This window comes from Nyctibius grandis, chromosome 1 (assembly GCF_013368605.1).
Source record: "Nyctibius grandis isolate bNycGra1 chromosome 1, bNycGra1.pri, whole genome shotgun sequence".
In the NCBI taxonomy this organism is placed as follows: domain Eukaryota; kingdom Metazoa; phylum Chordata; class Aves; order Nyctibiiformes; family Nyctibiidae; genus Nyctibius; species Nyctibius grandis.
Genome location: NC_090658.1, coordinates 91,339,947 through 91,355,279, shown reverse-complemented (window position 1 = coordinate 91,355,279; position 15,333 = coordinate 91,339,947). Strand labels below are relative to the sequence as shown.

General features: G+C 39.6%; 1 protein-coding gene across 2 annotated transcripts in view; it reads right to left on the bottom strand.

Annotated features, from left to right (window-relative positions):
- The window catches only part of SNX14 (sorting nexin 14), a 59,329-nt gene that overhangs the window by 15,861 nt on the left and 28,135 nt on the right, over positions 1 to 15,333 (bottom strand). Inside the window, exons 15-20 of one of the 2 annotated variants that reach the window (XM_068415315.1) lie at positions 14,716 to 14,774; positions 11,157 to 11,183; positions 7,251 to 7,383; positions 1,364 to 1,565; positions 313 to 396; positions 79 to 179 (exon numbers count right to left, since the gene is read on the bottom strand). In XM_068415315.1, coding sequence (XP_068271416.1) covers positions 79 to 179; positions 313 to 396; positions 1,364 to 1,565; positions 7,251 to 7,383; positions 11,157 to 11,183; positions 14,716 to 14,774 — 606 coding nt within the window. The remainder of the gene's footprint in view (positions 1 to 78; positions 180 to 312; positions 397 to 1,363; positions 1,566 to 7,250; positions 7,384 to 11,156; positions 11,184 to 14,715; positions 14,775 to 15,333) is intronic. The other variant, XM_068415233.1, reaches the window with a different exon arrangement.

Sequence of the window (15,333 nt, the reverse complement as noted above, 5' to 3'; positions counted from 1 at the left end):
AAAAAACTAGCACATATTATTTTATTAGTTTTGTATCATTAGTTTTAAAATAGTTTGCTCCAAAGGTTTGTTTGGTACCTGCAGATATTCCTGAAACTCCTCTCTCTTGGATTTTAAGAACTCGTAGTTCTTGGGGCCAATGATTCTCTTTGAGGGAAGCTGAGCATCAGGAAACGTACCTAATAAAGATATCAAGGAGATTAAATTATTCTTGTAACGCAAACATTGACTTCTTTATTTTAAATTTCAGCTCAGTACTGAATGATAATCACAGGAGTGGGAAAGTGGCTTTCCAGATCACGGAGAACATACCGTGAAATTCCGTTAACTTCGACTCAAGCACATAAAATTCAAGATATCTCCTGTAGACAGACCAGTGTTCAGGTTCATGCCCAACTGGGGGAAAAAAAAAATACAACACTAAAAATAAACCAGGTTTTATGCCACTTGCGAGACAAATTAAACAACAGCAAATGTATGCTGGACTATTATAGGAAAAACCTCAATGATATTAGTCCCCCATATTGCAGTAACATAAAAAAAAATCCCAGCCACGTAATTTAAGTGTTAAATTGAAATGCATACCTGGTAGACAGACATGGTACTAGCATGGAAATTATCACCTCATTTAGGGGATCCCTAAAACCTAAACAATGGAGTGCTGCATAACCCCAAAATTTATTAGGGCTGACTACGTTAGATCTACTTTCATACTTTTAACCAAATGATTTACAGAAATACTACTTGTTGAATACAGTTCTCTGCACCATCAGCTTGAATACTGATCATTCTTTCTCTGGAAGATATCACTAACTCTTAAAACACTTCCTGCTTATTGTGGAAGTATTAGTTTCATTAACACAAATCTATGCAGCCCCAGGATGATGCTGTTTTCCCCACTAAATATGGATATATTGCTACCTAGATACTGATAAACCATCTGCAAGCCAGGACGGTTCCTAATAAGCAAAACATTTTCATTTCCTAAGAAATATATTTTAGGGTTATATAAAAGCTTATTTATTGTTCATTATTCCAAAGCTCAGACTGGGTGAAAGAAAAATATGCCAAGTGTTTATTAATATGAATAGTAGGATCAATGTTTTAGGAAAGAGAAAATCTCAAACTTTGACACGAAGTCTAAATGGAACTGATTCATGCTGTGCAGTCAGTTCTCGATTTGCGAATACTCAATGTGATCACTTAGCACTCAAACACATTTCCTCAGAATTTTCAAGTCATTATTTCAAAATCAGAAGACCATGTATGCAAAATACATTGCAACAGCCATCAGAATACAGCACACCAGAATATTTTGAGTTCATTTTTAAATGACATTTTATTTACCCACAACATTACATACCTGCCCTTCTATCATTTCTCTCTACATCAATGCAGAACACAGGAATTCTCTCCTTTCTGTCTTTCCTTTCCAAAGAGGGATCGTCAAAAAAATCGACATATGGGATGCTAATTTTCCATGCAGCAAGGTTGCGGGGTGTATTTGGGGTACTAACAGCCTCCTCAGGAGAATCATCTTCCATCACCATAACACCTTCTTCAATCTGTAAAGATTTAAACATTAAGATCTACAAGTTCTAGTTCAATTGGTTCAGTCTACCTTTGCAAAACTTATATACAATAATGAAACATAAATAGAGTCTTTAAGTGTGTGTCACTAAGCAATAAAAAAACCCCAAAAATCCATTTCATTAATGGAGTTTTTATGTAGATTAATTTATATTTTTAGATCCACTGCAAACTAATTTGAAGTTAGCAACATTTAGTGAGATCTGAAAGTTTTTATAGCACTATCAAGTTCCACATCTGATACTTCAGGGAAAAAAGAAAAGGGGGAGGGGGAATGGAAGTACTAAAGGAGACAGCTGGAAGAATGCCTTGGACACAGACTGAATCTTACAGGAACCAGCCTGGGTCCAGCAGATTTAGCTGCACTGTATTTTCCAGCATACTAGGACCCAAACTGAGGACTTGAGCTTACTAGGTCAGGCCAAGAAGCTATCTACACAAAACAAGAGTCCGAAGCCAACAGTGCACCAAGCCAGCAGGTCTCCCACATCCACAGCTGAGTGCAACAGAGTATGTTGTGGAAAAACATGAAGCTGACTTGCTCTGCAAGGTGCAACACAGACACGATTGGGATTGAATTAATCCTATAGCTCAGAGCTATTTTAAGCAAAGCCATCCTAAGCGCTACTGCATTCCCCATCAGCTCCACTTTCAGCATCACACTTCCAGAAACAGATGCACCAGGGAGCAGCACAGACCTAATCCTTGCTGGCTGCGTGCAGGGCAGCTCCAGTGCCTGGAGTTCATAAACTCAGACTCCACGCCATAAAACGTAACGCTGATTTTTCCATATGCAAGCAGACCTTAGCAGCAGTGACAGGTGAATGCTGGAGAAATCCTTTCAAACTTGCAGTCCCAACAGCACACTGACATTCACCTTACGCTCCTGACACTGCTCATCACAGACAGGCTGAGCTGCCCACAGGTAATGAACCACCCAAGTACCACACAGCACACCAAATTCTCAGGTCCCTGGCAATGACAAAGGAAGTGCTACAAATCTTTTAGGACCATAAACAACAAAAATATTATCTTAAATATCTAACCTGAAAAATCCAGGCTTCAACAGCTACTCCTGGAAAGATATCTATTTCTCCAAAGAATGCTTAACCTGGTTCTCATCTTCACCACACAGAAAAAAGAATAATAAAAAAATGACGCAAAGGAATGAAAATTATTTTTGCAAATGAGGAGACAGCACCTGTGGGAAGGAAGGGTAGGGCTGGCCATAGACTCAAATAGGTGACAAAGCAAAGCAGAATGGAGAACCTGTGGGGAGATTAATCCTCACTGATGACGTGCTGGGGAAAAAAGTTCTTGTATTTTCACAAGTGTAGGCAAGCAGATGAAAAAAAGAGTAGTCCTGTTTCCTTATAAAACTGAAACTGTTTGAATGTAATTCAGCCTGCTGCCAGCCTGCAAGGGCTTCTAAAACATCGCAACCCTGCAGGGAGGCAGGCAGTCCCTGAAGAGGAGCAATTCTTAAGCCCCTCATCCTGCCTCCAGCCTGTGCCCCCCGCAGCGGCAGTCAGCACTTCCCACCACAATTTACAGAATCACAGAATGGTTAGGGTTGGAAGAGACCTCTGGAGATAATCTATAGTCCAACCTCCTGCTAAAGCAGGTTCAAACTATTAATTATGTTGAGATAGGTTAGAGTTAAGTGACAATTAGAAGTACATTATTTTAGTAAGTCTCACATAGACACTTGAGAGTACAGACACTTGCTAAAGTTAAAATATGAGATTTTAACATATCAATTTACAACATGTGAAACTACAGCAAACCAGAAAACACAAATCCCGCTTTTAAGTTCTTTTCCCTTAGCTTCATAATTTAAAGCCAAATTCCCCTCACAGACCAAGCCTAGGTGGCTTAACAAGTTTTGCCTGTATTGGGATAATCTCATTAATGCATTAAGCATCCCTGAAATAATTTTGGCTGTGTCTATGCTACAATATTCACATGATCATGACTCAACTGCAGCTGAAATGTAAATGGTCCAACACATGTAAGCAATCTTTGTTCAGTTTGTTTTGCCTTTGCATAGTACTGAAATGATCCTCAAACTGTTTACAGTGTGGACCACTGTCTTCCAAAACGGGTATCTGCAGATCCACTCACTGACTCTCTTCTCTTTGAAATACCTTTTTGCTTCCACTTACCTGGTTTATTCAATGAAAAGAGAAACTGTGACAGGCAAAGAGAAGTCTCAGCTGCTGCTTCACAGAGACCACACTCAGCTAAGGTGGTTCACAACTTGAGAGCTAAATCACAGGTTGTACTCTTTCACAAAGCAAATAAAAATAACCCCAGCCTGGAATGAACAATTAGGGCTCATAAACTGCAGGACGAACTTAGACCAAAGAGTGGAATAAATAGGACAGATGCTCTCTGAACCACAACAACAGGGTTCTCAGTTAGCTTTACATCTACAAAGTCTTCTGTATGAGGTCTTACCCTCATTTTCGCCCTTCTCCAGTCTTTACGCGGTTGTCACCACTGGATAGAAACACCAGAACAAAGTTTCAGGACAGCAACTCCAAGCCAACAACAGCCGAGTTTCTGCAGCTGGGGCAGCAAGAACCAGGTGCAATTTGCACTCACTCCCTCACCCTGTGAAGGCTGAGCTATCGGCTGCCAAGATTTAACATTTTATAATCTATCCTGACTAAATGTGTATATTTGCATTAGCACTAAATAAACAGTCTCCACAAGGACCTCCTTGCAAAAATGCAAGGCCGTTCTAGAAGCGCTCAGGCTTACCCGATTCTGTAGTTTTTGACTAAACTAAATGCTTAGGCAACGGACTTCATCAAAACTCAACTCTTGCCTACATTTTCTGATTCCTTCCTCTAATTTACCACTACTTGAAGCTCTCATCTCCAACCATTTGTCCTACCAGTTGATACAGTGAGTACACTCCCTTTATTTAATGAAGGGATTTGAGACAATGCTGCACTTAAAACTTTCCACTTTTGCCTAAGCTAAAACCATTCTGTCCATTTGAAAACCTTCCTTAGTAAGGATTAGACTCTATATCGTCTGTCTCTCTCGCTGAATTCAGCAGCTTCTAACAAGTAACTTCTTGTGCTTTGGCACAAGAACGTGTTCCTTCTCTGAGCTCCACTGCTTCAATTATACTTCTACTAATTCCTCTACTATACGGGAATTATACTTCCACGCCCTTTGGCTAGGAGAATCTATGACAGCAATGCTGCAAAATGAACCCATTTTCATTAGAATCTCACCTCAAAAAAGAGAGAAGTTGCAACAACAAGAACTTAACTGTCCAAGAAATTAATTCCAACAGTTCTGCCCCCCTTAAAGACATGACTCATATGAAGATTTAGCCTCTACAGAAAACAGCCTCTTAAACAAAAACAAAACCCCACAAACCAAAAAAAAAAAATAATCAAAAACCCTATCTAGAGTTTTAAGCTGCCGAGTCCTTCCCACCCTCTTCTGAAAGCAATTCTGAACAAGGTGAATAATATAAACTCATATTTACACTTTTATCTTCAGGCTGCAGAAAATGAGCTAGTAGTTTATCAAGGTGATAAATGCTTAAATGTTTTGTTTGTTAGGAACAGGTACTAAAGGTTAAATTGTCAGACACACTGTAAAAAAATCCATTATTACCAATAGCTTCTGACCAGTTCCCTCCTCTTCCCTTCTAAAAATTTTCCATTTGTCCCCCGACTGTGCTTCAGATACCAATGTGCCATGCAATAATTCTACCATTGGTTCTTTTTGTTGTTGCTTAGCATGAAAGAAAAACATTAACTGAGGGAGACATCCAAGACAAACGAGAAAGGACTATTGCCTCACCATCTTTACAGAAAATCACAGAATGGCTGTGGTTGGAAGGGACCTCTGGAGATCATCTAGTCCAACCCCCTGCCAAAGCAGGTTCACCCAGAGCACATTGCACAGGGTCACGTCCAGGCGGGTTTTGAATATCTCCAGAGAAGGAGACTCTACAACCTCTCTGGGCAGCCTGTTCCAGTGCTCTGCCACCCTCAAAGTAAAGAAGTTTTTCCTCATATTCAGATGGAACTTCCCATGTTTCAGCTTGTGCCCATTGCCCCTTGTCCTGTCACTGGGCACCACTGAGAAGAGTCTGGCCCCATCCTCTTGACACCCACCCACAGAATCACAGAATGTTAGGGATTAGAAGGGACCTCAAAAGATCATCTAGTCCAATCCCCCTGCCGGAGCAGGATTACCTAGACCATATCACACAGGAACGCGTCCAGGCGGGTTTTGAATGTCTCCAGAGAAGGAGACTCCACAACCTCTCTGGGCAGCCTGTTCCAGTGTTCGGTCACCCTCACCGTAAAGAAGTTTTTCCTCATATTTATGCGGAACCTCCTGTGTTCCAGCTTGCACCCATTGCCCCTTGTCCTGTCAAGGGATGTCACTGAGAAGAGCCTGGCTCCATCCTCATGACACTTGCCCTTTACATATTTATAAACATTAATGAGGTCACCCCTCAGTCTCCTCTTCTCCAAGCTAAAGAGACCCAGCTCCCTCAGCCTCTCCCTATAAGGGAGATGTTCCACCCCCTTAATCATCTTCAGTACCCCTAAGGTATTTGTAAGTATTGATAAGATCCCCTCTCTCAGTCTTCTCTTCTCCAGGCTAAACAGACCCAGCTCTCTCAGGCTTTCCTCATCAGAGAGATGCTCCAGTCCTCTAATCATCTTCATAGCCCTCCGCTGGACTCTCTCCAGTAGTTCCTTGTCTTTCTTGAACTGGGGGGCCCAGAACTGGAGACAGTACTCCAGGTGTGGCCTCACTAGGGCAGTGTAGAGGGGGAGGACAACCTCCCTCGACCTGCTGGCCACACTCTTCCTAATGCACCCCAGAATACCATTGGCCTTCTTGGCCACAAGGCACATTGCTGGCTCATGGTGAACTCGTCGTCCACCAGAACTCCCAGGTCTTTCTCTGCAGAGCTGCTTTCCAAGCAGGTCAACCCCCAACCTGTACTGGTGCATGGGGTTATTCCTCCCCAGGTGCAGGACCCTGCACTTGCCTTTGTTGAACTTCATTAGGTTCCTCCCCGCCCAACTCTCTAGCCTGTCCAGGTCTCGCTGAATGGCAGCACAGCCTTCTGGTGTATCAGCCACTCCTCCCAGTTTTGCATCACCAGCAAATCTGCTGAGGGTACACTCTGTCCCTTCACCCAGGTCACTGACGAATAAGTTAAACAAGACTGTTAAAAATGCTCCATATCACAGACCAACTTGACAGCAATTTCTCCACTACTTTATATATGGTTTTAAGGTCTTATGGCAAGCTTCAGATGAAGAGCCATACACGCAGTCCTATGCATACCTTATGATCCAGAATTATAAAATAGCACGGTAAGTTTTTAGAGAAAAATTCATTGCTTACAAAAATGTCTGACACCGCTACTTTTAGTACTTCTCTGTACTAAAGCAGTAAGCTCAGAGGCACACTACCTGGGGATGTGGCCTTGGCTTGTGACTGAATACAGGGAAAACAAGGCAACTTAATCAGAAGCCTGCACATGGAAACTCTACAGTGAAGCAAGACAGAAGAAAAGGCAGAAACATAACATTTTCAAATAAGGAAAGAAAAAAACCCACCAACAACAAAGACTTAAAGACAAATTTAAAGCTTTTACTCACAAAGTCATCTTCTCCTTCATTTAAGTTATAGTTAGGCAACATAGCTCCTTCCATTGCAGAACTCTTGAATACACCTTTTATTTTGTTGCCTATTCTGCTGATTCCAAATGATTCCCCTCTCTTCTGTGTGGTCCTAGGATTACAGAAGCCAGAGTTCACAACACAAGGCACATTATTACACAGCAGCTCAGTAGGCTGTTGTATGTTTTTTGCAGATAAGAGAAACAACTCTCTAAACAAGTAGCCAATATATTTACAATCCCACTTAAACTGAAATTCATTCATGGCAAATTTATTCTCTCATCGATCAGCAAAATTTCTTTATTACACTTTTAAGAGATACGAGATTCCCACATACTTGACCATGAGCAAACATTAACACTCTTATAATAGTATCCCAGTAATGCAGGACATAAAATTGTTTTGCATAGTTAGTTGTTTATTCTAAGAGCAGAAACTGTGGTATTGCTACAGGCATGCACACCAAGAAGGTCACTAACTCTGTCCTTTTCCATGTACTTATATTTAAATATTTATCCACTCTTGCCAAGTACTGTAAATGGTGTAGTTAGATGCATTTTTTTACATAAACATCCCAGATTTTTACAAGCATGTATGATTCAAGATAGACCTTGACTTTTAAGCATTAGGGACAGACAAAAAGAACATGCAAGGAGCAAGACTGAGCATGAGGGAAAACAGATGCAGCTGAAGAATCTTGGCTTGAAGAGCCAATCTGAAAGATGAAGACTTTTTAAAGTCTTGACACTTAAGACAAAGCGTCCAAAAAGCAACAAGGTATGGAAAAAGAAAGATAATTAGGTAGGAAATGCACTCCTTACTGAGAGAACAGATTTTATAGCATTCTTAACGCCCTTACACAAGGCCTGACACCGAAGATTATTTCTTACATAGAAATGCTAGTAATTCTGGAAAGAAAAATGTTTCCGTTGAATATGGAATTAGTCTAAGGTTACTTACGGTGATTCAATAAATACAGTTGATAGGCAAATTAAAAATCAATGGAGTGAACTGCAGAATCACAGACTCAAAAGAACTTTATAGATTACTGAGTTTAAAAGCACAATTAGTACTTTACAGGATCAAAAAATATCCTCAGTGTTTCTTTTTCCTTTAAAACAAAAAATTATTAACTATTGAACAGTAGTACTAACAGAACAGCAGAGACCAGCAAGTAAAGCATCTTCATCACCCACAAAACCATGCTGACAAATTCAGCTGCTGACTCAAAACGTGCATGTGTGTGTTACTAACCATCTTCCTGTTTATAATTTTACCCAGACTGTGTACATGACTAAAATTGTGTAATGAATCCACTGTTTTTCCAAATCTTTTGCTTTTTCTATCTCATATTATTATCAGCTCCGAAACAGACAGGCACCATCTATCTTACTTATCTTCGCGAACCAAAGATAAGGTTGCTTGGCTGCTTGTAGTCTAAATTCATGTTTGAACAATTTTACCCAATTTTTAAACAACTTATTCTACATGTTACTGTGCTGAACTGAACTCTGTCACATTGGACACCTACCTGAATCCTGTTTGAGAGCTTTATCACTAGGCTAGCAAAATACAAACCTTATTCAGACAGAACTAGACAGCTTTTCTAGAAGGATAATACTTCAGACCTCTGGTTCAACTCTTGAAGAAGTTTTCATCATTCCTTTGAAAACTTGTGCAGTTCTCAAGATTCTGAACAAAAACATTAATTTGCACAAGCTCAGAGATTTGATAAAAGTACTCCAGGCTTAGATCAGCTCTCTCCCACACTGATCATACTCCCGCTGAAGGCAGAATACAGCTTTGCCTGTAACTGCAGTACTGAGCTGTATGGAGCCAGGACTCAACCTGATAGCTAGGAACCACCCCTTCCTGCCCCAAAGATCATGCCTCATCAGTACAGAGCAATCACTAAACCGGAACAGGTATAAAGTGACAAACTAGGATGCGATCTCTTCACTGGAAGAGACAAAAATTCAGAACAAACACTGGTGAATAAGAGGGTACACAGAAACACGGTGGACAACGCATGGACAGACCATAGGACTGGTTTGGCAAAAATCCTGGAGCAAGGACACAGAGCACAAACCAGATTAGATGAGCATGGAAAAAATCTGGGGATGTTATCAGAGAGAGACGGACAACAGGATGATCAATCTTTTGAGGATGCTGAGCAAGAAATAAAAATTAATAAAACCCCCCAGGTATCAGGATGAAAAATAAAAAAAAACCCAAGGTATCATGATGAAAATCTAATAGATTAACTGGTTAAGTAGTAATAAGAGAAAACTAGAGCTTAGGTGGAAGGGAAGAGATGGGACTAGCATATGGTGAGGTTCAAGGCATGGAAGAAGAAAGAGGAGAGGCGGTGGGCAGTTTATAATAGAGAGCAAGTCTTTCAAGCCCTGTCAACTCTGCTACTGTCAACAAATATATACACAAAACTCACTGGGAAAAGTATCCCACTCCCTCTAGTGCTGGTCCGTGTAACAGCATTATTAGACCATCATTCTACAGTTGCTTTCTTGGCACGGCCCTGAGCAGAATCTACAGGTTCCAACACTTCTCATGAATGATGTGACAACAATAGGTTGGAATACATAAGTCACACATGCGTAACATTAAAAAATTAAAATTGTTGTTCACTCTATAGCTGGGAATTGCAGATTGCATTAATGCCACTGTGCACTGTGGCATTCTTTAATTGTGGATGGTTGCAAAATAATTTTCCCACAGGATCCCTGCCTCATTCAGCACACTGAACAGATCTTCACAAGTCATCAGCCGGAGCTATGCACTGAAGAATGCTACTGTGAACTTCTGCGGGTCAAGAAGTACCAGACAAGTCATATATATAAGACAAGCTAGATATTTACATGCATGTGAAGTCAGAGTACCGTTTTCTTTTGGCTGACCAAAAGCCCTACATCCAATTAGGAGACGTGCTGAGCGCATAGAGCTGCACTTAAAAATCAATGAACTGGACTTGTATCTCAAGTATTTCTTATTGCTCAATACTCTAGCAGTTATAACTCAATACACTGAACTGGCATATAAAAGATAAAAAGTGTCTACATACCTTGATTCCTAACCTATAAAATGAAGTTGATAATGTTCCCTCAAGACTCAGAACGGTATAAGTAATATATGAAATACTGATGCTCTGACAAATTCTAAGGAAAAGCCCATGATGAAAAAAACTGTTTTCTGAGTTTGGATAGCATGTATTGAAAGAGGCACGAATAATGAGAAAACAAACCACCAAACAGCTATTAAGGCATTAATGAGTGACCACAGACTACCTAGAGCAAATTATAAAAACCAGCATATGTTGTAACCAAAACTATAACAGTCACAATAAAAGCTGCAGAAAGAACTAACTTGGGGAAGTGCTGGTTTGGAGTGCTTGATAATATTCATAAAATGGTTATATTTGCATGCAATGTTAGGCAATGATCATCCTGGAAACAGCTGTGCAAGACAAAACAAGCAGTTAAGTGGATAAAACCTCAAACTGGATCTGGAAACGTGACATGGAGTAAAGGAAATTTTGGAGCAGCTAAGTCAAAAAGCCCCAAAAAAAAAGCTTCAAGTTATGCAAATATATTTCAAAACTAATAACAACAGACAAATCATTAACAGCAAACAATATTAATACACTGCAAACTTGTGAAATTAGTAGTTAAGCAACTTCTAAACACTTGTGAAGAGGACATGGGGAGTAAAGCTTATTGTAGGGAGAAATGCAGTTTAGTCCAGAGAATACATTCACATTTTTACAAATAAAATGGACAGTTAATTGCTGTTATAAAGGCTGTGTGATGCAGTCATGATAGATGCAGCACAACTAACACACAACATTTAACAAGAGTTAGATAGACTTACCGGAAGTCATCCAAACTCAGGCTACTTCTGCAACAACAGGCACATAAAATTACCTCAAAGCCCAGGAGAAAATAATGTTAAAAGAAAAAAAAAACCCAAATTTGGTAGACCTATCCCAACAAAACTGAACAGGCTTCAACCATCACTGCAGATGAATAAAAAACACGGTACAATTAGGAGTTCCTGACCTAAAATCCTAAGAAAGTGAAATGCGAACGACACCTGCACATTTCACGACCACAATCTTGGCCTTTGAATTTAAAACCTCAGTTATTGAAAACGTTCAGGTCTTCACTGACATTCAGCACAAGCGGCTACCAATCTACAGAGAACGACTGTCATTCTTAAAGGTACCTGTAGTGGCAAACAGACAGCTAACTTTTTCTAGAACTTACGTTCAGAAGTCATGTCAGAATCTAGTTCATTTTGCTAATATAAAGAAAAGGCTGTGGGCTTACTTTATTTAAAAACACCACACCCCATCCCCCTGTATTAGATATAGTAAAAACCACTATTAAAATACCTTTTTTTAAAAAAAATTTATAGCATGGATTTTAAGAACTGTCATCTATTTTTGACATTCTACGTGACCTGGTACATGGAATCAATGCCTCGGTCATCAACCCAGTAATTCCAACTGAGATGTTTAAATGGATTAACACAAACACAGTCACTGCACACATGATTCACTGGAGCTACTGAATTCTCGACAAACTGATATGGGATTAAAATATTCAAATTTTAGATTTTGTTTTACAAGAGGAACTGACTCTAAGGCATCTTACACTGTCTTTAGTCATGTTAACTGTGAAACTGGAAACATAACCTACCAAGATGGAACTGATGGTGACAAACAATTACATTGCACACAACTGTTTATAGACTTAATTTTGTGGGTTTTACTCCTAACCACTCTCCAAAATTGTTAATATCTGTCCTACTTGGTCCTTTACTTGAGAAATGTTTTAATTTTATTGCTATCCCAATGATGAGAAAACAGGATGCATCTATTTCTGTATGTGGTCACAGTGTGTAGGAAAACAAGGCAGATATACAGCTATCCAGAAATCTGGGAGTTCACATCACATAATGGCTTTTCTCTTTTTGTTAGACTTCCAACACAGAACACCTTTAATTAATGTAGTAATGTATTATAAATACATAAATACGAGAGAGGGAATTCTTGTCCTGTCTTCCACACACCCAAAATTAAGTCATCAGAACTGGAACTTAAAACATCAGTTTTCATTGGCCACACACATTAAATATTAGGTGGAAAATATCAGTTATGGAGTTAAATTGTTAACAATCACAGCTAGTTATCAAGTTATCAGAATATCCTCATTGTGACTTCTTTACACTCCAGAAATACTTGGGACTTCTAATCTATTACCTCAGCAGTTTTCATAGCACATTATTTTTCCTATCTGTACACAAAAAGCTATGATTATTTTGTACAGTTCAAAGAAGTGATTCAAACTAGAAATCACACACTGACAGTCACTTCTTCTTCCTTTCCCACTTGTATTTTCTAGAAACCCTCTATAATTTTCTTGTCTTACAATAAGTGATATCTTTCAACACATAACCCACATGTACATTCCACTGGGACTTCATTTCTACTACCTGATCTGCCTTTTTAACCAGCAGTATCTATGCAATACACACACAGTACCCCTAGCAAAGCATCAACGATATGGAAAACAAAACTAATCTCTTTGCATACAATTTCTCTCAACTGGTGCTAATGTTAGAATAGGGAAGAGAAGGCAGGATATGGTATGTGCATATGGATAACATCTGGAATAATTCCATAAGTAACCTTTTGCATTTTTTTTTCTTCCTTGGCAGTGACAGTCCGTACCAGATTCTGCAGAGGGAAACTCCAAAGCAACAGGCAAACCACTTGCAGATAGGACCTCTGTTTCATGGAAATAATCACTGAGCCACCACTTCAGGAACATACAGTACCTCATATCATAAACCAGCATATATACTCAGGGCATTCAAATTGCTCTCAAACGTAAAACAGATACATTTTCAGTAATGCTATGGATGCTGTTTGAACTCCAGGGGACTATGTTGTAACAGCCTCCAAACAAAATTTGCTTGTTTTGTAGCCAGAGATGTATTTCAAAAACTCCAGGTAGAGACTGCCTGTGATTTCACCCTTTCTGTTTTGGAAAGCAAAGCACCAAGGAGGTGACCTAAATGTTTTCATACGTTAAGCAGATTTAAGGGTGTATGACAGGATACTTTCAACCCTTGACATTAATAACTTTGGGAAAGATACCAGAAGGCAGATTTAAAGGTCTGGATGACACCCTGTAGCCATCTTTGACAGAAGCTGGAGTGTGTTTTAAGGTCACCATTCCTAGAGGAATATCACGTACGGGAGAAATGCAGTTTCGTCTAGCTGCCTTCCCGGCCTCTTTGCTAAGAAACAGAAGCTTGTCAGCACCAATATGAGGAAGCACTACACCAAAGTTTGAGTCCCGGATCTACAAGAACTATAAAGACCACATAATAGATGTTACCAATTGGGATGCACTAAAGAGAACGATCATGTAGTTTTTGAAGAACGTTTGCAGGGGAGAAAGGGATCTCGCAATAATACACCTCACAGGTGTAGGCTGCAAATCAAGAGGGCTGCTGCTAAGGTGTATCTCTAACGAAAGCAGAAAAAGTTAAATAACTGCTGTTACTCCTCTACAAGACTAAAATGATAAACACTAGCATTTTCTACAGTACCGTGGATCTTATTTCATACCAAGAAAGAAAGTCTATCCAAATTAAACACTGTCTCACTGAAGTTTTCCTTCTTTTGGCCAGACCATAAGAGCAATTCAGTTGGGCTAGTCTATGGCTGAGCGATCCAGCATAAAATGAAAGACAAGAAATGATGAGACCTCAAGCCTACTCAACCCATCCCCACAGCAGATCACCCATCCATACCACAGGAGATGCTCTTCTCCACAGGCCCTAAGGAGCCTGAAGGTGGTCTGTAAGTATACAGCCCAAACCCAGAAACAAGGCTTTTGATGCTACATTTCTGCAATGAATGAGGAGAGCTGGGGGACAGAAAACACACTTGACCTAGGAGAAATGGCAAATCCTCCTTGTCACAACAAGAGGAGATTCCCATTGCATGACTGGGTTGCTTAGATGCAGGGTACACTGTATGTAACACTGTAAGACCTGAAATCCAAGAAGACCCAGCTTTCCACCAACAAAATGGTATTCATATATACAGTCAATTAAATTACTACTTTATTTCCACATTATCTTATTCTCACTGTTCATTTATTTCTCCCTTCCCCCTTCTCAAATGTTGAGGTCTAAACCACATTTTAAATTCTTTAATGTAAAACAGTTCAAAGCAAAGAGACATCTTGTACAAAGCCACTTGCTCAGTATGTAATTTGTCCATTTAAAAAAAAATAGAGCTAAAAATTTAGTTAAATTAGTATCAGGCAGTAGTAAAATTCCTATGGTTTAATATTTTGACGCTTTTAACTAAAAAACAAAGGAAAACACTTGAAGATTCTACCATACCTACCTGTTAAACTTTGAATTGCGTGTTGGTGACTCTGCGCCTCTTAAAAGGTGTCTGAAGTACTACAACAGACAAATAAGGTATCAAAGAAAACACTGGGTTAACTGAGGTAAGGGCTACTATGTAATGACATTGCAGAATTCAGGACACAAGAACAGAAGTAAAAGGCAAGCTGCCCATAATCTAGCAGTTAGAATATCCATCTGGAAAAGGACAGACCAAATTTGCAATACGTGCTTCCAGGACTACTTATTTTACTTTACATAGTCTTGGGTATAAAAAATATGAAAACCAAAACAGAAATAAAACTGAAATTAAGCACCAAAATCCATGTCTCCTCCTTGTTAAAAATCAAGCATTTGAAGCATTACAGCTATTATGGGAAAGATGACCATCAACACCATTTTTGAGAAACACACTTTATTAAGAATAACGCCAGGTAAGTAAGTACTTGTTCCCAGGACGAGTCAATATATTCTGCCTCAAATAAATGCGAAAAGCTTAACATGCAACCTGATTTACACACACAAACTCTAGAAGGGACATGAATTCAGACTCACCCCTGCATTTAAAGTGTTTCCTATTAAAAGGCTTTAGGCAGCTGTCAGCCCAGTGTGGGGA